The sequence below is a fragment of the Macaca nemestrina genome, chromosome 8 (genome assembly GCF_043159975.1).
Source record: "Macaca nemestrina isolate mMacNem1 chromosome 8, mMacNem.hap1, whole genome shotgun sequence".
Lineage (NCBI taxonomy): Eukaryota > Metazoa > Chordata > Mammalia > Primates > Cercopithecidae > Macaca > Macaca nemestrina.
This window is the reverse complement of record NC_092132.1, coordinates 132,347,532-132,371,418: the sequence shown is the minus strand read 5'-3', so window position 1 is coordinate 132,371,418 and position 23,887 is coordinate 132,347,532. Positions and strand designations below refer to the sequence as shown.

Genomic DNA, 23,887 nt, shown 5'->3' with positions numbered 1-23,887 from the left:
GGTTTGTGACACCCTTTCCTTCCCACCACAGAGGTGGACGAGTGCTCTCGGCCCAACCGCGGGGGCTGTGAGCAGCGGTGCCTCAACACCCTGGGTAGCTACAAGTGCAGCTGTGACCCCGGGTACGAGCTGGCCCCAGACAAGCGCCGCTGTGAGGGTGAGTGCCCCCAGACTGCCTCCGACCCTGTTCTCTCCCTGGCCCCAGCCCACCTACCCAGACTTTTTTTTTAGACAGGCTCTTGCTCTGTCACCCAGGCTGGAAGTACAGTGGCTCAATCTTAGCTCACCACAGCCTCCAACTCCTGGGCTCAAGCAATCCTCTCACCTCGCCTCCCAAGTAGCTGGGACTACAGGCGCACACCACCTTGCCCGGCTAATTTTTAAAACTTTTTTGTAGAGATGAGGTCTTACTTTGTTGCCGAGGCTGGTCTCAAACTCCTGGCCTCAAGTACTCCTCCTGCCTCGGCCTCCCAAAGTGCTGCGATCACAGGCTTGAGTCACTGCCAAGATTTCTTACGCCCTTGGACAGCCCCCTTCCTGGAAAAGCTAGACGGATACCCCAACACTCTTTTCGTAGCTCATGGATGAGAAATACATGTCACATTGCAACCCCAAGAACACGCTGTCCCCCTGTAGGCTGCATTCTGGCTCTGGGTTTGTTTTGTTTTTTCATTCTTGGACGGTTTTTTGGGGTTTTTTTGTAAATGACCATCTTGACCTGCTAATTGATATCACCACCCACCAGGGTGTTATGATCTACAGGTTGGGAAACCCCTGTTGTGGGACAGGCACTGTTTCCGCCTCTCCACGCATCGTCCCGAGATGCTGGGGACAGCACTCCGAGGCTAATAGCTCCAGCTCACTAGGCCAATCTTGCCGTGCCCCTGAGCCGCTCCCTTTCCTGCACCTCCCAGGACCACCCCTCCCTGAACTGCTTTGCCTGAGCCCCTTACTCCCCTCACTCCCTCTTGGCAGATCCTTGGCCTGTTCATTTGCAGAGAAGATAGAAATGGCCACACTTCTGACCCCTTAGTTCCCCCACTCCTCCCTACAGGCTCACCCCTGAAGACACCGAACCCACCCTGCCTCCTCCCGTCTGCCCCAGAGGGACCAGACACAGGTCCCTGAGCCTTGGGGAGTCCACAGGCTCCCCATCTTCTCCTTACTGCTTCCCAGCCCACGTCTCAGCCCTTTCCCATGGCAGGGGCTCCCTGCAGATGATGCCACTTTCCTTGTCCCTGCAGCTGCCTGTGGCGGATTCCTCACCAAGCTCAATGGCTCCATCACCAGCCCAGGCTGGCCCAAGGAGTACCCCCCCAACAAGAACTGCATCTGGCAGCTGGTGGCCCCCACCCAGTACCGCATCTCCCTGCAGTTTGACTTCTTCGAGACAGAGGGCAATGATGTAAGTGCCCACCGGGGGCTGAGGTGGGGCAGGAAGCTGTGAGGCGTGGGCATTCAGCTCGATGCCTGCTTCGTGTCCTCCGAGAGCAGGCCCAGCAGAAACACTCTGCAAATGTCAAGGAGAGACTGCTCTCAGCTCGGGAAACACAGGAGGGAGGGCCCCGAAGGGGGCGGGGGAACATGTGGCAAGTGGGAGGAAGTGTGGAGGGGTGTGGAGCAAGGGAAGGCTTAGGGCTGGCTTGGGGAGCACAGGAGGATCCAGTGATGGGGAGCAGCTAAGTCAAGGCTAAAGGATGTGCAGAGCAGAGAGCTTCCCAAGGGCGGGAGTAGTCAAGAGAGGCTTCCTGGAGGAAGCGGGCCTGGAGCTGGGCTTCCCTGCAGGTGTGCAAGTACGACTTCGTGGAGGTGCGCAGTGGACTCACAGCCGACTCCAAGCTGCATGGCAAGTTCTGTGGTTCTGAGAAGCCCGAGGTCATCACCTCCCAGTACAACAACATGCGCGTGGAGTTCAAGTCCGACAACACCGTGTCCAAAAAGGGCTTCAAGGCCCACTTCTTCTCAGGTATCCCCGGACTGCCCAGCTCCTAGCCCCGCCTCTCCTCGGAGAACAGGGCTCCCTTTCTCCCTGCCCCTGCACCCCTGTACTCCCCAGCCCTCCCTGGTGCCAGGCAGGCAAAGTCTGCCCCCTGCTCCCCACCACTTCACTCCCCCATCAAGCCAGCCCTTCTGGTATCCAAATCCCATTATTCCTGAGCCCTCAGGGCTGTAATGGCTGGGGCCTGAGGATGGGTAGAACATAAGCATTCAGAAATCAGCGCCCAGAAGTGAAGAAGAGGGTATTCCAGGTGTCAGGAGCTGTGCGAGCCAAGGCCTGGGAGAGGGCAGGTCCTAGGAACAGGCAGTTCAAGAATGTGGGTGGATGGAGGAGAGGCAGGTGTTTGCCTTGGACTGTGTGGGGCAGAGTCTCTGGCAGTGGCAGACTTCTAATCAGACCCTCTACAAGCCAAATAGGTTCATACTGGGGCCTTCAGAAAGATGAGTCGTGGCTGGGTGCAGTGGCTCACGCCTGTAATCCAAGCACTCAGGGAGGCTGAGGCAGGAGGATCACTTGAGCCCAGGAGTTCAAGACCAGCTTAGACAACATAGCAAGACCCCATCTCTATAAAAAATTTTAAAATTAGCAGGTGTAGTCATGTGTGTCTGTAGTCCCAACTACTTAGGAGGCTGAGATAGGAGGATTGCTTGAGCCCAGGAGTTTGAGGCTGCAATGAACAATGATCTCATCACTCACTCCAGACCCTGTTTCTAAAAATTTTTTTAAAAAGGAGAAGGATGAGTCACCTGCTTCCTTCAATACCAAAGCCTTAGGGCTCCCCTGGGCCGGTGGGCAGGAACTCAGATCCAATTAGCACATGTTGATTGACAGCTGCCCCACCTAAGGCCTGGGCTCCAGTCCCTTGGCCTCATTTGGGCCTTTGATGGCCCCATCTTCGGGTGGTCTCAATGGTGATCAGCAGCCCCTGGCCCAGCCTCTCTGAGCTGATCCTCCGGGTCCAGGAGATCTCCCCTTCTTTGTGAATCACTCAGCCCTTCACCCTGGGGCGAGGCTGTAAGGCAGCTGGTGGTCCCCAGAGGTAACAGGGCCCAGGCCCATGCAGTGAAGGGCATGAGTGGAGTGGAGCTGGGGAGAGAGGGAGGTCAGGGTCTGGCTGGAGCAGGCCCATGGATCCTCACTCCCGGCCTGCCTGCTGGGCTGGACAGGGAATAGGCAGGAAGGCAGGTGCCCACGGCCGAGTCCATGCTGCCTTCCTTCTCCCCTCCTTCGCCCAGGGTCCTGCATCCTCTGCCCCCTCTGTGGCTGCCCTGTACCCCTGCCTGACCCCTGGATGCCATGCCCCTGCCCCTGCACTGGCTCCCTGCTTGGCACTGCCAGCCACCCTGCTCTGCCCGTTGACCTCCTACCCCCAGCCCCCGCTTGCTGAGACCCTCCCCATGCCAGGCCAATTTCTTCCTTCCCTGTGCCCACCTGGGACTCCTAAGAGGTGCTCGCCAGAGGGTTGAGAGGATGTAACACCTGCTCAGGGGCAGGCTCTGCCCCGGGAAACCATTACCTGCTTACTCTCGTCTCTTTCTGCCCTTCTGTTGCTCCAGTCTTGGAGGGGGCAGGGGACCGACACTCACATCTGTCAGGCCTGGAGTTACTGCTCTGCCCCCATGCCCCGGTCGACACTATGCCCGCCCCACCCTCAGCCCTGCACAGAGACACACACGCCCACACGCACACACTTGTGCACACACATTGCCCCATCGCACAAGAAATCTGCAGAGGACCCCCACTGGGGGCATCGAGGCTCAGCCCTCAGGGCCTGGGGCATCTGACTCTGGCCCCCGAGAAGGGGGGCTATTTGGACTTTTGGGACACCCACCGAGGAGACCCTAAGCCAAGAAGGAGAAGAAAGAGCCTGAAGACCTTCAGTCTGACCCCTGCCACCTTCCGGGGCATTTGGGCACTGTAGGGTGAGTGCCACCTCCTTGCTTGGGCCCATGCCCACCTCCTCCACCCCACCCCCCTGCAACCTGCTCCCCCCAGCTCCCAGGTGAGGCTGCCCACTCCTGTCCCGGACACGGAAGCAGCCTTCCTCAGGACTCACTTTCCCCCACTCATTCATCCAGCCATTCACTTACCCGTCTATTTGCATTTGGCAGGTATAATTTTACCCGTGCTGTGTACCAGGCACTGGACTAGGTTTCTAGGGCACACATGTGAGGAAGGGATGGAGTGAAGACTTTGCTCAGTCTATAAGCTAGACTCCCCAAAGCTTCTAGCACAGTCACTGGAGATGTCCTCAGTGAACCCCAGGATGGCTTGCAGGGTGCCCTTCACACCCACATTTTCTGCAGGGCTGATTCAAAGGCAGCTCATGGAGGGCTCTTGATCAGGCCCCCTCTGATGTGTTAACTGAGCAAGAACCCTTGAGAAGGACTTGGGGACTCCACCTCTTGGCCTGGGTTCCTGTGGCCCCTCGGGGTCTAGCCTACCTGGTCATGGGTTGGAGAAGCAGGGCCTTCTGGAAGCCGATGTTCCAGCCCTTGGGCCCCCGTCCTGATGGGGATCAGGAATAGGCCCCCTTGCACAGATCCCCGCCTGGCCAGTTCAATGCCAGCAGGCATCTTTCCACCTCATGGTTCATCTCGGGAATTCTGGGAGTCCACTGGGATCCCTCACCTTCCCTGGATATGCCTGCTTCTATGCCATGCACACCATCCCCCAAGTGACCACAGACAGACCTGAATGTATGTGGCTGTGGCACACACACCCGTGACCATGTGCACTTCTGGGCTTTGGGGCACAGATTGTGTGTTTGTCGCGTGAGTGTATGTGTGGGTCTCTGACACGTGGCTGTTGCCCCTCTGCCAGCCATCTGCTAATGAGCTACATCTCTGCCTTTACACGTGATGTTGTATCCAGGTCTAGGTGTCCATGCACCTGTGTGTGCAGATGTGTCCTGTCCCTGGGTGTGTCTGTGCCTGTCTGTGCGTTGATATCTGTGCCTGCCTCCTCACACATAGGTGGGAGTGCAGAGTGTGTATCCTCTGTATGCACCTGTACACAGGCTGGGCGGGCAAGTGAGGATGTGTGTGTAGTTGGCTGTGTCTGTATCTGCATTTGCATGGTGTATTGGAGCTGTGTGTCTGCGTGTGTGGGTAGTGTGTACCATGTGCATATGTATGTGTGTGCCTGTGGACCAGCACCTGTGTTGCCACATTTGGGTAACAGTACCTCCATGCACTGGGTCTGCAGGTGTATTTGTGAGTGTGTGTGTGTGTCTAACATACTCTTTAGATGTTGCCACCTGAATGAGAGCCAGAGTGGAGCTCTCCCAGCCCTTCCCAAGTACTGCTCCCCTCTACCAACGACTCCCCAGTTCTCTCCTTCCCTGATGCAATGCACACCTAGTGGGCTATGCGTGCCATCCCTCCAGGCCTTCTCCTGCCACAGGCTCTGTCTCTGTCCCGTCGCTGTGCCTTCTGCCCCTGCTAACCCAGCCCTCCGTGCCCTGGCTGCACCCAGACATGGCCACCCCGCATGTATGTCTGCCTGCCCTCCCGTCCCACCCTGCCCTCGGACCCACCTCGGAGGCCCTGGGTCTGGTTTTCACTGCTGTCCCTCCCTGGTCCCTGCCCTCCACCCCCACCCCTTGGTCCCTGTTCTCCTTCTCTCTCTCGTTTCAGAAAAGAGGCCAGCTCTGCAGCCCCCTCGGGGACGCCCCCACCAGCTCAAATTCCGAGTGCAGAAAAGAAACCGGACCCCCCAGTGAGGCCTGCCAGGCCTCCCGGACCCCTTGTTACTCAGGAACCTCACCTTGGACGGAATGGGATGGGGGCTTCGGTGCCCACCCACCCCCCGCCTCCACTCTGCCATTCCGGCCCACCTCCCTCTGGCCGGACAGAACTGGTGCTCTCTTCTCCCCACTGTGCCCGTCCACGGACCGGGGACCCTTCCCCGTGCCCTACCCCCTCCCATTTTAATGGTGTCTGTGACATTTCCTGTTGTGAAGTAAAAGAGGGACCCCTGCGTCCTGCTCCTTTCTCTTGCAGTCTGCTTGTCCATGTGTCTGTTTTTCCACTTGTCCATCTGTCCAGTAAGCAGGTAATGGTGACCCATGCTGGTCCGCTCGGACCCCCGTCCTCCTCTCCCCACAGCTGGGCCCCGCTCAGCTGGTCCTGCTGGATGCAGTGCCCCTTTGGACCCCCTTGTCACCTGGCCTCCCAGTCCCCACCACCTGGCCTGGCCAGCTCTGGCCAGCTGTTGCTCTGTCCCGGTGGGAGAAAGCCCAGCCAGGCCTCCACTTCCCCTGGGGCGTCCATACCTCAGCCCTGCACAGACCCAGCGTCTGCCCTTATTTGCTCCCCTGCAGACAAGGACGAGTGCTCCAAGGATAACGGCGGCTGCCAGCAGGACTGCGTCAACACGTTCGGCAGTTATGAGTGCCAGTGCCGCAGTGGCTTCGTCCTCCATGACAACAAGCACGACTGCAAAGAAGGTACGGGCTGCATGCCAGGGGCATCTGGGCTTGAAGGACCTGCTGCTGGGAGCGGAAGGCCAGCGGGTCATCTCTGTCGGCCTCCGTTTAGATTCTGGGGCCCAAGTGATCTCTGAGGCCCCGTCGTTCCCCCTCCCGCAATGTCACACACTCACTTCTGTTGCCCACATTAGGAGAGGAGGAGCTCACGGCTGCTTCGAGGCTTCATTTTCAGACTTTTCTAGTTTGCGCTTCTTAAAACCATGTCCAAGTCTCTTTGTGACTTCCTACTGGCACAGAGGCAAGAAAGGATAGTGGGTAAGAGCACAGTCTCCAGAGCCAGGTGGCCTGGCCCAGCCCTGCTGCTTCGCTAGCTGTGTGCCTTTGAGTGACTCTTTACCCTCTCTGTGCCTTGGTTTGCTCCTGCGTAAAATGTAGATAATAATAATAGTACCCACCTCAGAGGGGCACTGGGAGCTCGACATGCCCCAAGCAGGGACTGGCTCACTGCAAGCACAATGGCATCTGTTACCATTATCGGTCACACTTATAACCCCTGGGGATGCTCAGAACAGGGCCACTGCCTTCCTGGCAGTGAAGCCCCGCACACATTTAAAAATAGCTCTAGGCTGGGCTCGGTGGCTCGTGCCTGTAATCCCAGCACTTTGGGAGGCCGAGGCAGGAGGATCGCTTGAGCTCAGGCATTCAAGACCAGCCTAGGCAACATAGTGAGACGCTGTCTCTATTTTATTTTTAAACAGGTTTTTAAACCAAAAATAAAGTAAAATAGGCCGGCGCAGTGGTTCACACCTGTAATCCCAGTACTTTGGGAGGCTGAGGCGGGCAGATTGCTTCAGCCCAGGAGTTAAAGACCAATCTGGGGAACATGGTGAAACCCCATCTCTGCAATAAATACAAAAAATTAGCTGGGTGTAGTGGTGCACGCCTATAGTCCCAGCTACCCTGAAGGCTGAGGTGGGAGAATCACCTGAGTCTGGGGAGGTTGAGGCTGCATGAGCCGAGATCACACCATTGCACTCCAGCCTGGGTGACAGAGTGGGAAAAAGCAAATAAAAATATAAATAAATAAATAAATAAATAAAGCAAAATAAAAACAGCTCTCAGGGCATCACCAGCCTGGGTGACAGACTGGGAATAAATAAATAAATAAATAAATAAATAAATAAATAAAGCAAAATAAAAACAGTTCTCAGGGCATCACCAGCCTGGGTGACAGACTGGGAATAAATGAATGAATGAATGAATGAATAAATAAATAAATAAATAAATAAATAAAGCAAAATAAAAACAGCTCTCAGGGCATCACCAGCCTGGGTGATAGACTGGGAATAAATGAATGAATGAATGAATGAATGAATAAATAAATAAATAAATAAATAAAGCAAAATAAAAACAGCTCTCAGGGCATCACCAGCCTGGGTGACAGACTGGGAATGAATGAATGAATGAATGAATGAATGAATGAATAAATAAATAAATAAAGCAAAATAAAAACAGCTCTCAGGGCATCACCAGTATCCCCTAATACCTCCTGGGCCTTGATAGCTCACAGGCCCGCTCTAAGCCAGGGATTCCCCTGTGGCCCTTGCCTGCTGGCTGTGTCCAATCCCAGCAGCACAACATAGACTTGCCTCTACCACTGAATGTCTGTGTGACTTTGGGTGAGTCACTCAACCTCTCTGTGTTTCAGTTTCCTCATCCATGAAATGATAAAAAATGATAGGCCAGGCGCAGTGGCTCACGCCTGTAATCCCAGTACTTTGGGAGGCCAAGGTGGGTGGATCACTTGAGGTCAGGAGTCCAAGACCAGCTTGACCAACATGATAAAAACCCTGTCTCTACTAAAAATATAAAAAATTGGCCAGGCGTGGTGGCACGCACCTGTAATCCCAGCTTCTCAGGAGGCTGAGGCAGAAGAATTGCTTAAACCTGGAAGGCGGAGGTTGCAGTGAGCCGAGATCATGCCACTGCACTCCAGCCTGGGCAACAGAGCAAGACTCCATTTCAAAAACTAAAAAATAATAAAAATGATGCCTACCTTGCAAGGTACTAAGCTTTATAGACATGGCTGTGAGCCCTTAGCACCATGCTTGGCAAGTGATTCTTCCTACCCCGGTTAGGTTGACAACCCAGTATAAACAGATGCGCTGCTCACAAGCAGACACAGAACCGAAGCCCTCAACAGTGAACCAGTGGACAGTCGAGGGCTTCCAACCCTGTGACTTCAGGCTTCCCAAATACACAGTTCCTGAGTCATGGAACTAGCTAGAGGGGACCTTATACTGATGTTGTCTAAACTGCATTCTGCCTCTGTACTCCCTTGTGTCAAAAGGTTGTTTGATAAAGAACAGAATCCGTAAGATAGCCAGGACAGGGGTGAAGCTCCTGGAGAAGATGGACTGTTTACCTTTCCATCTGCTGATTCACCTTAGAAGCACGTGTGGTTTCTTACTCAGGTGGTAGGTTAATTACAGATCCGTAAGCATTTCCTGATTCCTACAGAGGACCCAGCACTTTGCAAAGATCTGTAGGGAATTCAAGACAGGAGCCCCTCTGTTCCCATGGAGATTGCAGCCTAGCTGGGGAGAGACATGGGCGTGCAAGGAACACAGGGGACATGGAAGGCCAGAGCGCAAAGAGGGAGGGCAGGGAGCTGTGTGAACTCACCGATGGGTAATGGTGACAGCTCATGGTTCAAGTATGGGTAGACAGGAGCTTCACCTGCCTCCACCAGGGACTTGCGAGGGCCCTGTTTTCGGGGCTCTCGTGCTGTATCTTGCCCATTCTTTTCCCCACCAGCCATAGTGCCTGGCCGCCTGTTTCCCCGAGTGAAACATGTCCGATGATATGATCATGAATAATGATCATCAGCTTTTTAATTTGAGTTGGGGCCGGGCGTGGTGGCTCATGCCTATAATCCCAGCACTTTGGGAAGCTGAAGGGGGCAGATTGCCTGAGCTCAGGAGCTCAAGACCAGCCTGGGCCACATGGCAAGCCTGTAGTCCCAGCTGCTTGGGAGGCTGAGGTGCAAGAATGGCTTGAACCTGGGAGGCGGAGGTTGCAGTGAGCCAGGATCGCGCCACTTCACTCCAACCTGGGCAACAGAGCAAGACCCTGTCCACCCCCGGCTACAAAAAAAAAAAATTGAGTCGGGGAAGCCATGCTTTTCAGAGGCAGAAGTCAGATTGCCGTGGATTGAGGAGATCGGCAGTGAGAGTGGCCATAGCAAGTGTTCCGGAAGACAAGCTGGAAAGAAAAGGAGAGAGGATGGGCTGTAGCTGGAGGGGCCTGGGAGAGCTCTTTCAGGATGTGTGAAGGTTCTGAGGCTGCAGAGCTGAGGGAGAGCGTGAGGCTGGATCATTTGTGGTGCGAGGGTTCCCAGGTGTGGGCAGCAATGAGCTGCGGCTCCCAGAAGGGCAGTCCGTCCTGACGGGGAGGAGGAACACTTGAGGCTGCAGGGCAGCAGGGCAGGTGGGTTTGCAGGTCGGAGTCCGGAGGTTGAAAGCATTCATAGTGGAGGGCCCTGGCTTTCTCAGGAGGTAGGAGAGAGGTGGTCTACCACAGGGAGCTGACACAGTGGCTTGAGGAGGGGGCTGGATGTTGGCAGCAGTTACTAAGGAGGTGAGAGATGGAGCTGGTAAAGGCCAAATCCAAAGAGTGTCAAGTGGTCTGGGGGCCCAGGTGAGGCTGGAGCCACAGGTGGGGTTTTCTAAGATGGTGCTGCGCAGAGCCGGAGATGCAGGGCCACGCAGGGTGCAGAGGAGCAGGCTGAGTGGTCAGCCCTGCAGTCGGTTAAGTCAATCGAGGAGGAAATACTGGGAGAGAATGGAAAGATCAAGACCCTGGAGGTCTCTCTAAAAGTAAGAGGCCAGCCGGGCACAGTGGCTCATGCCTGTGACCCTAGCACTTTGGGAAGCTGAGGCAGGAGGATCGCTTGAAACCAGGAGTTTGAGATCAGCGTGGGCAACATAGTGAGACCCCATCTCTAGAAAAACTGAAAATGAAAAAAATTACCCAGGTGGCATGCCTGTAGTCCCAGCTACTCGGGAGGCTGAGGCAGGAGGATCACTCGAGCCTGGGAGCTCAAGGCTATGGTGAGCTATGATCGCACCACTGCACTCCAGCCTGGGTAGCAAAGTGAGAACCGGTTTTTCTTTTTGTTTTTTAATTTTAATGAAGCCAAATGACCATGGTCAGGAAGGTGAGGTCCTGAGCACCCCAAGGAACAGGAAGAGGCCACAGAGGGGTGATGTGTTTGTGATGTGGAGAAACAGTGGATGACGACAAAGCCCTCAAGGAACTGAGAGGCCGTCTTGGGTGGACCATTATGTGTCTGTTGACTTCACCTGGGAGGGTAGCAGGAGTGGGGGTGGGGAGAACTGAGTCAGGTGTCAAAGTCCCCTCTGACTGTCCAGGCTGCTGGAAATCAGTAGATGACAGCTTCAAGAAAGGGCACAGGTCAGCCGGGTGCAGTGGCTCATGCCTGTAATCCCAGCACTTTGGAAGGCCTGGGCAGGCGGATCACTTGAGGCCAGGAGTTCAAGACCAGCCTGGCCAACATGGTGAAACCCTGTCTCTACTAAAAATACAAAAATTAGCCAGGTACAGTGGCTCACGCCTGTAATCCGAGCACTTTGGGAGGCCAAGGTGGGCAGATCACCTGAGGTGGTGAGACCAGCCTGGCCAACATGGCAAAACCCCATCTCTACTAAAAATACAAAATTTAGCCGGGCATGGTGGCGCTCGCCTGTAATCCAAGATACTGAGGCGGCTAAGGCAGGAGAATCGCTTAAACCTGGGAGGTAGAGGTTGCAGCGAGCAGAGATCACACCACTGCATTCCAACCTGGGCAACAGAGTGAGACTCCATCTCGAAAAAAAAAAAGAAAGAAAGAAAAATGGAGAGGCACAGGTGATGTGACCACTGTGGCCCAATACCTACAAAGGTCCAGGGGAGCCTGCGATGGCTGCTTCATGAGTGCTGCCATGTGAGGCCTCCTTCAGGGCTCTCGTAGGAATCAGGCAGCTAGATTTTCCCCAGACACAGATAACCTCATGAAAAAGAAATGATGCCTGCCTGCCATCCCGTTCATAAGTGGGACAAGAGATGGAAGGAAGGAGGGGGGCAGGAGGCATTGGAGCTTGGGGTCCCTCTCTATCCCCTTCCGTCACTCGCTTCCCTGCAGCCGGCTGTGACCACAAGGTGACATCCACCAGTGGTACCATCACCAGCCCCAACTGGCCTGACAAGTATCCCAGCAAGAAGGAGTGCACGTGGGCCATCTCCAGCACCCCCGGGCACCGGGTCAAGCTGGTAAGGGGACCCTCCCCACTCCTTATGTGGTGTGGCCACCCCTGGTCAGAGGCAATGCCCAGAGCCACACAGGCTGCAGGCTGAGCCCAGAGGCCTGCTATCCCCAGGAGACCCCGTCTGGCCTGGACAGAGCCCCTTTCCCAGTATAAGTTAGGGGCATCCCTGCCTTTGCCCTATTCCTGGGCCCTCCTTCATTGTCATCCCCAGCTGTGGCCACTCCCATGGGTGTCCGTGAGGCCTAGGTTTGGGGCTCCCGTCCTCGCCCCACCTGCCCTCCAGGCAAATTTTTAATCTGTGCTCCTTCCTCATCCCCCTAGACCTTCATGGAGATGGACATCGAGTCCCAACCTGAGTGTGCCTACGACCACCTGGAGGTGTTCGACGGGCGAGACGCCAAGGCCCCCGTCCTCGGCCGCTTCTGTGGGAGCAAGAAGCCTGAGCCCGTCCTGGCCACAGGCAGCCGCATGTTCCTGCGCTTCTACTCAGATAACTCGGTCCAGCGAAAGGGCTTCCAGGCTTCCCACGGCACAGGTGCTGTCATTGGTTGTGGGAGATTTTGCTGAGCCTGGTCTCTAAGACAGGGGTAGAGTAGGGGGTTACAAAGCGGGTATGAAGGCATAAAGGGACTGAGCCCTGTGGGGGTGTGGGTGATGCAAACATTGTGTCCTGAGAACCAGGCCTGGGAGGCAGGGATAGGAGGATGTGGTTAGGGATTAGGATGGCAGTGATTACGACGGGCAGGAGAGGTTAGGGAACTCAGGGACAGTGAGGAAAGCCCCCAGAGGTCCCCCTGAGAGCATGCTGGCCACTGCAGCAGCCCAGCCACACACCAAATCTGAAATATACTCTATTCATTCTCCGATATTTATTTATTTTTTTATTTTTATTTTTATTTATTTTTTATTTTTTGAGATGGAGTCTTGCTTTGTTGCCCAGGCTGGAGTACAGTGCTTTGATCTTGGCTCACTACAACCTCCACTTCCTGGGTTCAAGTGATTCTCCTGCCTCAGCCTCCTGTGTAGCTGGGATTACAGGAGCCCGCCACCATGCCCAGCTAATTTTTGTATTTTTAGTAGAGACAGGGTTTTGTCATGTTGGCCAGGCTGGTCTCAAACTTCTGACCTCAGGTGATCCTTAGCCTTGGCCTCCCAAAGTGCTGAGATTACAGGCGTGAGCCACCATGCCCGGCCTAGTCTCCTGATACTTATTGACATGTAGTATGGATGAGGCTGTATCCTAAATGCAGGTCCCACAAACAGACCAAGCAAAGATCCCAGCCCTCGAGGGGCTTGCTCAGCTTTCACTTGCTTATTCAGCAGCCATGGACTGAGCTCCCCTCTGCGAGAGCAGTGAGGGGCACATGACCTGAATCAGGCATGAGCCCTTCACTCCTGCTCCCAACCCCATACTAGGAACTCACAGTCCAGGAGAGAGACAAGGCAGGCACCGCCCGTGACAGCATGAGTCCAAGCGGGAGCCAGGCAGGAAGAAAGCTACCCCGGCCTAACTGGGCATGAGCTGATAGAGGCATTCAAGGCAGGGGGAGGTACCCAGGCAGAGACGCAACCCCAGCCCAAGCCCAGGGTGTGCCCAGGTGACAGCAGGTCATTTGGTTTGGCCGGAGCAACAGGTGTGTGAGGACAGCAGGTGGTGGGAATGATGTGGCTGCAGAGAAAGGCTGGAGCCCAGGGGACGCCTTGAGTGCCAGACCCAGGATGCCACGAGGGAGCTTTGCAGTCTCCTCTTGGGTCCTGAGCCACCTGTCAGGGCATCCCCAGAGCTGATGGTCCACAGCTTCTCCTCTTCCCCTTCAACTCAGTCCCTGACCCAGCCCGACCTGGCCCTCTCCCCAGCTCCTCTAGGCAGACCTGAGTGCCAGGTGCACAGAGGCCAGAGGGCCTGGGGAGGAGGGTGGCCCCATGCGCTGTCCTCTGCCCCTCCCAGTACAGGGTCACAAACCGGAGGCCTGGAACTCCATCTGGCCTTCAGACCTGCTATGTTTGGCCCAGGCTGTGTTTTTTTTAAATGTGAGCCAACGCTTAAAAGTTAGGGGTTTTCATATAAAACCCAGATGTACGGCTTCTCTCCTGAAAATGGAAGCTGCGGCAACACTGGGCCCACATTCTTCCATGACAGCCGTCAGCTGGAGCAAATGAGCAATGTCCTCTTTAGACAAAGTGTGTGGTGCCTCGTGCCGCCTCTCCACACTGCCTTCCTCTCAGCGAGCCTCACCGCCTGTCCCCCTCAACCTAGGGCCAAGGTCCCTTTATTTAGAGATGGGGCAGCAGAGCACTGTTCTGGGCCAGACCCCCACGCACCCATCACTGGCCACGTGGCCTTCGTCTAGGCCTCCACCCTGCCGTGAGGATTCGGCATGGTGCACCATGGATCCTGACACCTCCGGTGCTCAGGGCTGGTGGCCAATCTTGTCCTCTACAGAGTGCGGGGGCCAGGTACGGGCAGATGTGAAGACCAAGGACCTTTACTCCCACGCCCAGTTTGGCGACAACAACTACCCTGGGGGTGTGGACTGTGAGTGGGTCATTGTGGCCGAGGAAGGCTACGGCGTGGAGCTCGTGTTCCAGACCTTTGAGGTGGAGGAGGAGACTGACTGCGGCTACGACTACATGGAGCTCTTCGACGGCTACGACAGCACAGCCCCCAGGCTGGGGCGCTACTGTGGCTCAGGGGTGAGGCCCCTGCCCCTTGCCCTCCTGGCCCCATGCCCCACACTGTCCTCCACCCTTCTTGTCCCAATCCCCAAGACCTAGCGCCCACACAGGCCCCGGAAGTTGAGTGCACCACGCGCGTGGTGCTGCACCCAGAGGCCCAGCCTGGTTGGGGCTGCTCAAAGACACTGCCTTATCCGCGATCTAGGAAACCCAGTGCTTTCTGGGCAACCTAGAGGTTCCTATGGCCTCTGACCCAGGCCTGCTTCAGAACCAGTTGGCCAGGGCCTGCAAGGGATGGAGCTTCCCCTGTCCCTCCTTTCCTTACCCCTCCTCCAAGGCAGCCCACCAGGGCCTGAAATGGGGGGCAGAGGTTGGTACCTGAGCCTGGGACAGGGGGCCTGAGCGGAGTGGCCCTCACCAGTCCTTTTGCTGGAGCCATAAATACCCTTTTCATTTCCTCTGCCAATTTCTCCTCCTGGTGAGAGGCCAGCTTGTCCCAAAGCTCTTCCTGCTGCTGTCCCAGTGGCCCCTGGGCACTGCTTCTTGGTCCATAAAATGGCACATTCAGAGGCAATGAGCAAAATTCAACTTGATGGGCTTTTACCTAAGGACATGGGCTAGCCTTATGCGGAGGATTTATTTTCCTCCCTGTAAGAGCTTGCTGCTGCTTTTTTTTTTTCCCTTGTCCTTTCCTGAGGATTTCAAAGAGACAGACTTTTCTTCCTACCCATCTCTCTCTCTTCCCCCCCGCCACCCTCTCTCTCTCTGTCACACACACACACACACACACACACACACACACAGGCCCACCCGCTTGCATGCCCTTTGAAACACACTGTCCCTCCTGTCACCTCCCTGGCCCCCTGCCTATCTCGTGGCTGTGTCCCAGGCAGCCTGGGTGCCCCAGGAAGGGTTAAAGCTCCTGGAAGCTGTAGCAGCTGCTGGACTCAGCATTGGCCAAACCTTCCCCAGAAGCAGAGCTTCAGCCCTCGTGTGGCTGGCAGGGGCTGGACAAGGTGGAGTCTGAAGCAGCTTGGCTGCCCTGGTGTCCCCTGGCTGCCAGGCTAGTGTCCCCTCCCCTCTTTGCTCTTTCTTCTGAATCACACACGAAATCGGATGTCCCCAGGTGTCTTCTTCCAGAGACCTCCCCCAGGCTGAGTCCACCAAAGGGACTTGGGGAAGGATCAAGGCCTCCTGGCACAACTACTGGGAATGTCCTCAAGGTTCTCAGAAATGATTTCTTCTGTGCCTGGAAGGCCAGGGTGTTGACGTCCGATGCTCTGCCGGCTGACCTCACTCAGTAGGCTTGCAGGAGGCATCTAAGAAGGGCCTGGGAGCAGACCTTGGCCAGGTGCCAGAGGAGAGGCGGGGCGAGGTGTAGGGACGGCAGAGTCCAGGTCTGGGGGACACTGTGCTTCTCCCCAAAACTTCCTCCACACTCCAGCAGAGAAGTGGCCGTGCTGTCTTCCCTAAGAGTCCGCTGGGACGGCAGGAAGTCATGCCATTCAAAGAACCCCTCCCTTTGCAAAATACTTTGACATCAGTCCGGTCCTTTGCTCTTCCCTAGCACCCGTCCTAGGCATGGAGAGCAGAGAGCTTTTGCTCCTGTTTGTGGCTGAGGGAAGTGAGGCCCAGAGATGGGAGGTGGCTTGCCTGAGACTACACGACTCAGTTAGTAGTTACAGTAGACCTGGGTTTACAGGAACTTAGTTCTCTTCAGCCCACGCCTTCTCCCCTCCCCAGGTTCCTCATTAAACTAGCAAGAAGCCCCATGCTTCAAGGGGCGGGGAGAATCTGGTGGCTGCCCGGGAGCCTCCTGCCCCTCAGAGCCGGGGATCTTGGGGAGACAGGAGAGCAGCCCCAGCCCCTCTTCCTCCACCTTACCCCATCCCTTTTCTCTGCCAGCCTCCTGAGGAGGTGTACTCGGCGGGAGATTCTGTCCTGGTGAAGTTCCACTCAGATGACACCATCACCAAAAAAGGTTTCCACCTGCGATACACCAGCACCAAGTTCCAGGACACACTCCACAGCAGAAAGTGACCACTGCCTGAACAGGGGCGGGGACCGGAGCCTGCTGCCCTTGGTCACTTAGACTGGACAGTGGGGGTGGGCGGAAGGCGACGCACCATACCTCTCCCCCAGGCCCCAGGACCTGCAGGGCCAATGGCCCGGTGAGACTGTCCATAGGAGGTGGGGGGAACCGGACTCCGGCGTAAGCCACTTCCCCACAACCCCTCGACCAGCAAGGGGCCGGGGCCGGGGAGCAGAGCTTCCCCAAGACATTTCAAAGTCACCATTCCTCTCTTCAGGGGCCCTGCCTGGTGGCAAGAAGGAATGTCAGCAGGACCCCGTTGCCGTCCCTGTGTCTACACGCTGTATTGTGTATCGCCGGGGGCATTATCTTCATTGTAATGTTCATTTCCCACCCCTGCTCCAGCCTCGATTTGGTTTTATTTTGAGCCCCCACTACACCCCCCCAGTTTCCTGGGGCACAAGTGTCTGTGTGTGTCCCCCAGGAGCCACTGTGGGAAGCTGATGGGGAGGGGATGGAGGAACAAGACAGGGCTTCTCTCAGGCCCAGTGGCCGGTCAGCCACACCAGGGCACCACAGCCAATAAACCGAAAGTGTTACAGCCAATATCCTGTGCCAGATGCTGTCTGGGCCGTGGGGGCGGGGCTGTCATGTTCCAGATGTATGGGCTTGCTGTGGAGGCCGGCACACGGCCAGGGCACCTGGCATCGTGGACTGCCCTTCCCTCCCCTGATCCCAGGCCCCCGAGGGTGTGATTTCACACTCAGGCACATATGTTCTCGCAGGCACCCATCACAGCGCGCACACACACCACATGCTCTGCTTGCGGTCCTCCCACATGAGGGGAGGGGTGGAACATTCCATAAAGAGGCTGTTTGGTAGGGAGGGAAGAAGGATGTGAAAGGGGTCAGGGGTGTCTGTCCGTCTGGGTTTTCTGTCTCTGCATCTGGGGAAGGAGCAGGTAGGCTGCAAGGGTGTCCACCTAGGTGAGCAAACGGGGGCCAGAGAACCCACATCAGCTAGAACAGGTCCAGTTGGCCCCTGGTGCCTGCCTTCCTGCCAGTCAGATGCCAAGTGCCGCTCCCCATGGATCCCCCTGTCTTCGTGGAGACAAGAGCCAGAGCTCAGCAGCCACTGAACAAACATCCCAGCTCTGGCCCCTCTTCCCAGGCGACCCAAAGCTGTCTTGTCCGGCCTCCTCCTTCCTGCCATTGCCCACCCCGCTTCCCCATCCCAGACCTGTGCCTCCCAGAGGCCAGGAGGAGAAATCACATCTCAGTTCCCTCTCTCCCCTCTTTCTACATGGCTCTCAAAGGGAAAGAAAGCCCAGAGCAGCCCCAGCTCTTATGCCCGGGCTGGCTGCTCCCAGGGTCCAGAGAGAGCTAGGTGGCCTGCTGCAAGCCCCAGGGTTTCCTAGAGCCTTCAGTGGACTGGCAGGCTTTTCCTGGCTCCTTCCTGAGGCTGTGCCAGATGCTGTCTGGACGTGCAGGGGCCCCCACTCCCCGGAAGCAGCCTGGCATGGGGGACTCCATCTTGGCTCTTTAAGCAGAAGGTAGTAGTGGAAAGCAGGCATGCTGCGAGTGTCGGATGTGTACACAGGGCCCTCTTCTTCCAGGAAACCAGCCTGCTCTACTGCTCAGGCTGCAGCTGTCTCCTCCAGGCCTGACCACCAGTGTGGCCCCGGGGCCCTAAGAGAGAGCTAGAGGTGCCCACAGGAGTTACTGCTTGTTGCGCCAGTAAAGTCACAGGCTGTGATGTCACAGCCTCTCCTCCCTGCTGCTTCTTCCTCTGAAAAGGAGGCTCAGGACAGCCTGGAGGGCCATGACAGAATGGAAGGATCCCTACACTTGTGCAGCTGCCTGGGCATCTCACCCAGACACTGCCCACCCACTTGGCATGAGCTCTGCCACGAAGTTGGTGGTCAGTGGCCATAGGTCTCCTTACCAGCCCTCTGGGTCCTTCGGAAGCTCCAAGGACCACAGTCCCAGCTCATAGGCCAGGGTCATAACCCTGTCCAGGCAGGGGCTCCAACCCACAGAGATACATTGGGTCCCCCCACCCCAAACAGGGTCCTTATGGACAGCAACCGCCAGCTAGAGGCAGGCTCAGGATAACCCATGCAGCCACCTGGGCACACGACTCAACACTCCATCACCCACAAACACAGGTTCCTCCAGCAACTCAAGAACCCGCCCAGCGAGCCCTCCAGACGTTCCATAGGCCCCTCTTCAGAGGTAGGCAAGGGGCTGTAGTGCCCTAGGTCGAGGGAAGGCCCAGCAAGGAGAACTTTGGCACAGAGTATCTTGGAAACCACCCACACCGAAACTGACGCAGTGCAGGAGCCCCAGCCACAGTGGGCGCTCCCAACCCACCCCATGGAGTGAACAAAGATTTTGAAGACCACCAAGGAGGTCCACATGGCAGTTTCAGATCCTCTGCCCTGGTCAGCCAAGAAGCAGGGGTACAGGCCTGTCTGGATGCCCAGATGTCCACCCCCAAGGGCTTGCAATCGGGCAGGAGGCAGCCCAAAGCAAGGATAAGGGCATCCATTTGATAGAGAGGGAGGAGAGGGGAGGACGAAGAGGAAGAGGACAGGGAGGAAGAGGAGGAACACTCAGAGGACGGAGGCTGGAGAGTTCTGAGGAAGACAAGACGGTGGCTGGAGAGGAGGCGGCGGGGAGAAAGGAGGGAGAGGATGGAGAGGAAGAGGAGGAAGTGGAGGAGGAGCAAGGATCTGCCTCCTCAGGTGACGGAAGCCCCTCAGGCGCTGGTTGCAGGCCACTGATGCGTATTTCAGAATCTGATAAATTGATGCATTCTGCGGGCCCAGCCTACCCTCACCTTCTAGCTGCCCAGGGTTCTAGACGAGCCCCCCACCCCCACCCAGTGCAGCTGCCCCTCTGCGCAGGTGATTCCATGGTAGAGGAAGGTACACTTGCTCCTCCTGTGTCCAGCACCTGAGGTCCCCTGGGGGCTTAGCTGAGGGCCCCCGGAGTCCTGCACTCATGATAAGCATTCACATGGGAAAAGCCAGGATGCAGCTGCCCCGACCCTACACTCCCAGCCCCAGTAGCCAGGTCAAGGTAAGCACATCCCTGGGAGCTTCAGACTTTCTGGAGCCCTCGGCCAAGAGGGCAGCATGAGCCTGGCAGTCAGGAGACCTGGCTCTGCCACGCTTAGCTCGGTGACACTGGCCCGCTGCCCCCTCCCTGGTCCTCTGCTCCCTAAACCTATCACCTGTCCCCAGCACCCTTCGTGCCATGTCCTGAGAGACAGATTTGAAAATCCAACGTCTTGTCTCCGAAGCAGTCAGAGGGCAAGGCACCAGGCAATTGAAGTGACTGGAACCCTCAGCAGAGATGTGGCAGCTTCCAGGGACAAGTGTTGGCTCAGCTGTAAAACAAGGAAAGTTGAGTGCCTGGCTCTGTCCCTCACTCCCTTTTTCTCTTTTTCCCTGCCCCTCCCTCTAACCCTACAGGATCCCCAGTAGTAAAAAGGTGACAAGCTTGAGAGCAAACAAAACCCATTTTGAACACCAGCTCCACCATTTGGTGGCTATGCGACCCTGGATGAGTCACTTCTTTGAACCTCAGGTTCTTCAGTGTGGGGTGATATGGTTGTGAAGGAATGAGGCCAAGCACAGTGGCTCATGCCTGTAATTCCAAATGCTTTGGGAATCTAAGGTAGGAGGATCACTTGAGCCCGGGAGTTTGAGACTAGTCGGACCCTGTCTCTACAAAAAATGTTTAAAAAATTATCTGGGAGTGGTGGTGCATGCCTGTAGTCCTAGCTATGCAGGAGGCTGACGTGGGAGGATTGCTTGAGCTGGGAGGTTGAGGCTGCAGTGGGCCGAGATCACACCACTGCACTCCAGTCTGAGTGACAGGAAAAACAAGGAATGAGATAACCTTTGAAGAGAGCCGGTCATGGTGCCTGGCAAAGAGGGGGCTCTTAATAAATGGGCCTGTTTTCCTTTCCTCTGCTAGCTCCCAGACAACTCTACTCCTGTGCTAAAAGGAAACTTTCAGGTACAAAAGTAGTTTCCAGGCAGGCACTAGGAGCTTAGTGTAGAATTCCCCCTGCCGGAGGGGCAACGCTGAGCCCACAGCAAGGAGGGGGCTGCAGGGCAGCAAGGGACATATTTCTGGCGAGCTGGTGGCCCTTTCTGGGCACCTCCCAAGTCACACCCTGTACTCGACTGTCCCTACGCACAAGGCTGATTCTAGGATCTGTGAAAAGATCTGTTGCTCCAGTTTGCAAAAATAGTAATGCCTGACTTGGAGAGTGAGGGACAAGGCAGCCAGATGTCTTCCCCGGAGAACCCTGAGCCCCCAGCCCAGCCTCCCGCCAACCAGAGCTGCCGCCTCTGCTGCCCCAGCCCCCTCCATCCCACACCCTCCCTTCCCCCATCCTTGAACATCTGGTTTCAATCTGCTCCAGATGTTGTGGCCAAGCTGTTTTATGGCCAATCACCTCAGCTCCGCTTCCTGAAGGCCTCCCTCCACTTCGGGGAATGGACCCTCCTCGTCCCCTTCCTTGGGACCCCAGCCACCTCTTTCCTAGCATGGAGAAGAGACACATACAGAAGCCGAATGGAACTGCTAGCGTCCTCAGAGCGGGTGCCTCCCCTCCCTCCACTTTGTGGGATGCCCAGGGTTAAAAGGAAAGATGCTGGTCCAGGGACAGAGGAATGGCAGTCAAGGGTGGGTGTGCACCCGAGAAGAGGAGTTTTGGTTGTGAGTTGTGTGTGTCGGGGACCAAGCGTGTGCCACCATGTGTTTGTCAGGTATGTCTGTGTGTTTGTGCCTGCACAGCGGAACCCCTCACCTGGAATCTGAAGCCTCCCCTTGTGGCTGCCACCTTCTTTTCCCTGGCTGCCTGCACTGCCAGACAGAGCTAACTCAGGGCCCCCCAGCTGGGCAGTGGCAGCTATGGGTTCAGGGTTGTCCCTCACCTGGGAGCTGTCTGTGCCTTCTAGGCTGTCCTCTAAATCCAGCCCAGGAAGGGTACGTGTGTAGGGGTGTGTGTGTGTGTGTGTGCACTGGCACGTGGACCTCTCTCCCTCCACCAAGTCAGAGCAGGCCAGAAAGGACCCCAAGGTGGACTCCAGCGGACCTTCTGACCCAGCTCTGTCTGACTGGTGCTTCGAGCAAGTATGGCAGGGTTGGCTGTACGCCGGGACTTGCCATCTGGACAGAGGAAGGAGAAACGGAAGGCTCTCCAAAGGAACCTGCCTGGGGACCCCCACAACCCCACCTCCATTCTGCCTTCATGCTCCACTATGAGGTCTCTGGGAGCCAATCTCTCCTCCCAAGAAACCCAAAAGGGTTCACAAAAGGAAGACTGGAGCCTGACCCTCTGGAGGACTGAAACCCTCTCAGCTGGGAGTGGAGAATCCTGTGCGGGCCCGCCCAGAGGCAGAAGGGTTGATCCGGAGTCACTCCATCCTCAGAATGCTGGATTTGAGCTACTGCCCACTACTCCCTTTGTTTTTCAAAACTTGGAGTCTCACCCTGTGACCCAAGCTGGACTGCAGTGGCATGATCATAGCTTACTGCAGCCTTGAACTCCTGGGCTCAAGTGATCCTCCCACGTCAGCCTCCCAAGTAGCTAGGACTACAGGTGCGTGACACCACGTCCTGCTCTGCTCCACTACGGCTTTAAAACAAGCTTCCATGCTGTCTGTGACTCCACAGCCCCCCCTGGTGATATTCTGGAACTAGGCACAGACTTGCTTAACTGGCTTTGTGGAGGGGACCCCTGGGGGTGTCACTGTGTCTGAAACAGGACTATCCCAGGTAGCCCCTGACATACACTAAAGGAGACAGGCATAGGGCGGAAAAGGAGAAGATTCTGGTTTCTCAATCAAAGCCTGGGCACTATCACTTACTGGCTGTGAGACACGAGCAAGGCTTTGTGCCTCAGTTTCTACTTCTGTTAAGTGGGAATAATACTCCCCAGAAACATCGTGAAGACTAAAGAAGTTGATGTGTGTGACAGCACCCAGGTGCCTGGTGCATAGTAGGCCCTCAGGAGCCGTCATCTGCCCTTCCGCTTTCCTTTCTACCCCAAAAAGGCTATGCCCTGAGCTCTGGATGACACACATGAACGTGGCCTTGAGTCAGGCAGTGTTGGTGAGGACTTTGACTTCTCTAGAGCTTTTCTATTCCAGCACAGGACCATATCAATAAGTTCATAATAGATGCAGGCCAGGTGCAGTGACTCAAGCCTATAATCCTAGCACTTTGGGAGGCAGGAGGATCACTTAAGCCCAGGAGTTTGAGACCAGCCTGGGCAACACAGGGAAACTCCGTCTCTACAAAATAAAACATTTTTTAAAACCTAGCTGGGCAGGGTGGCATATGCCTGTGGTCCCAGCTGCTCTGGAGGCTGAGATGGGAGGATCACTTGGGTCCCAGAGGTTGAGGCTGCAGTGAACCATGATCGTGCCACTGCACTCCAGCCTGGACAACAGAGGAAGACCCTGTCTCAAGAAATAAATATAATGGCCAGGCACAGTGGCTCACTCATGCCTGTAATCCCAGCACTTTGGGAGGCTGAGGTGGGTGGATCACTTGAGGTCAGGAGTTCAAGACCAGCCTGGCCAACATGGTGAAAGCTCATCTCTATTAAACATACAAAAATTATGCAGGCATGGTGGCATGTACCTGTAGTCCCAGCTACTTGGGAGGCTGAGGCTGGAGAATTGCTTGAACCTGGGAGGGGGAGGTTACACTGAGCTGAGATCGTGCACTGCACTCCAGCCTGGGTGACAGAGTGAGGCTCCCTCTCAAAAATAATAATGATAATGATAAAATGATAGAGGCAGAAGTGACTCGGATCTGTAAACGGGAGCTCTGTCGGGGAGCGGGCACACTCAGGCACTTGGAACAGGGACATTTGGTGGCATCTGGGTCGGGAGCAATGGCAAGCTGCTATAGTAGGAAGCCTTCAAAGCCTCCAGAGGCTCCAAATGGGGTCTCCAGATGCTACGGGTCCTCTCCTAGGAGGCCCCATGTGGGAGGCCCCATATGGAAAACACTGGGTGGGACCAAAAGACTCCAAAGTCCCTTCCAAGCTGAAGACTCGGCTCTACAACCTCAGCCCCGCCTCCCACAGTGGACCAGGTGCTCCCTTGGAGCTGATTCCAGGTGGCCTGTCCTGTGGGCATTCCCACCTGAGCTCCTCTGTGGTTTGCAGAACTCACCCCCCCATCACTGGCCCAAAGAGATGGGGTGCTATAGTCTGAACGTTTATGTCCCCCCTAAATCCTAGGTTGACATTTATTTTCTTTTATTTTATTATTTTTGAGATGGAGTCTCACTCTGTCACCCAGGCTGGAGTGCAATGGTGCAGTCTCAGCTCACTGCAACCTCCACCTCCTGGGTTCAAGCAATTCTCCTGCCTCAGGCTCCCGAGAA

General features: G+C 56.0%; 1 protein-coding gene across 2 annotated transcripts in view; it reads left to right on the top strand.

The window, feature by feature from the left end:
* The window catches only part of LOC105482085 (bone morphogenetic protein 1), a 48,048-nt gene extending 30,976 nt beyond the window's left edge, over positions 1 to 17,072 (top strand). Inside the window, exons 13-20 of one of the 2 annotated variants that reach the window (XM_011741987.2) lie at positions 32 to 157; positions 1,245 to 1,405; positions 1,786 to 1,966; positions 6,324 to 6,449; positions 11,635 to 11,762; positions 12,080 to 12,293; positions 14,202 to 14,452; positions 16,340 to 17,072. In XM_011741987.2, coding sequence (XP_011740289.1) covers positions 32 to 157; positions 1,245 to 1,405; positions 1,786 to 1,966; positions 6,324 to 6,449; positions 11,635 to 11,762; positions 12,080 to 12,293; positions 14,202 to 14,452; positions 16,340 to 16,474 — 1,322 coding nt within the window. In that variant the 3' untranslated portion in view covers positions 16,475 to 17,072. Of the gene's footprint in view, positions 1 to 31; positions 158 to 1,244; positions 1,406 to 1,785; positions 1,967 to 5,637; positions 6,003 to 6,323; positions 6,450 to 11,634; positions 11,763 to 12,079; positions 12,294 to 14,201; positions 14,453 to 16,339 lie in introns of those variants that run through there. The other variant, XM_071068521.1, reaches the window with a different exon arrangement.
* Positions 17,073 to 23,887: the final 6,815 nt, after the last annotated feature.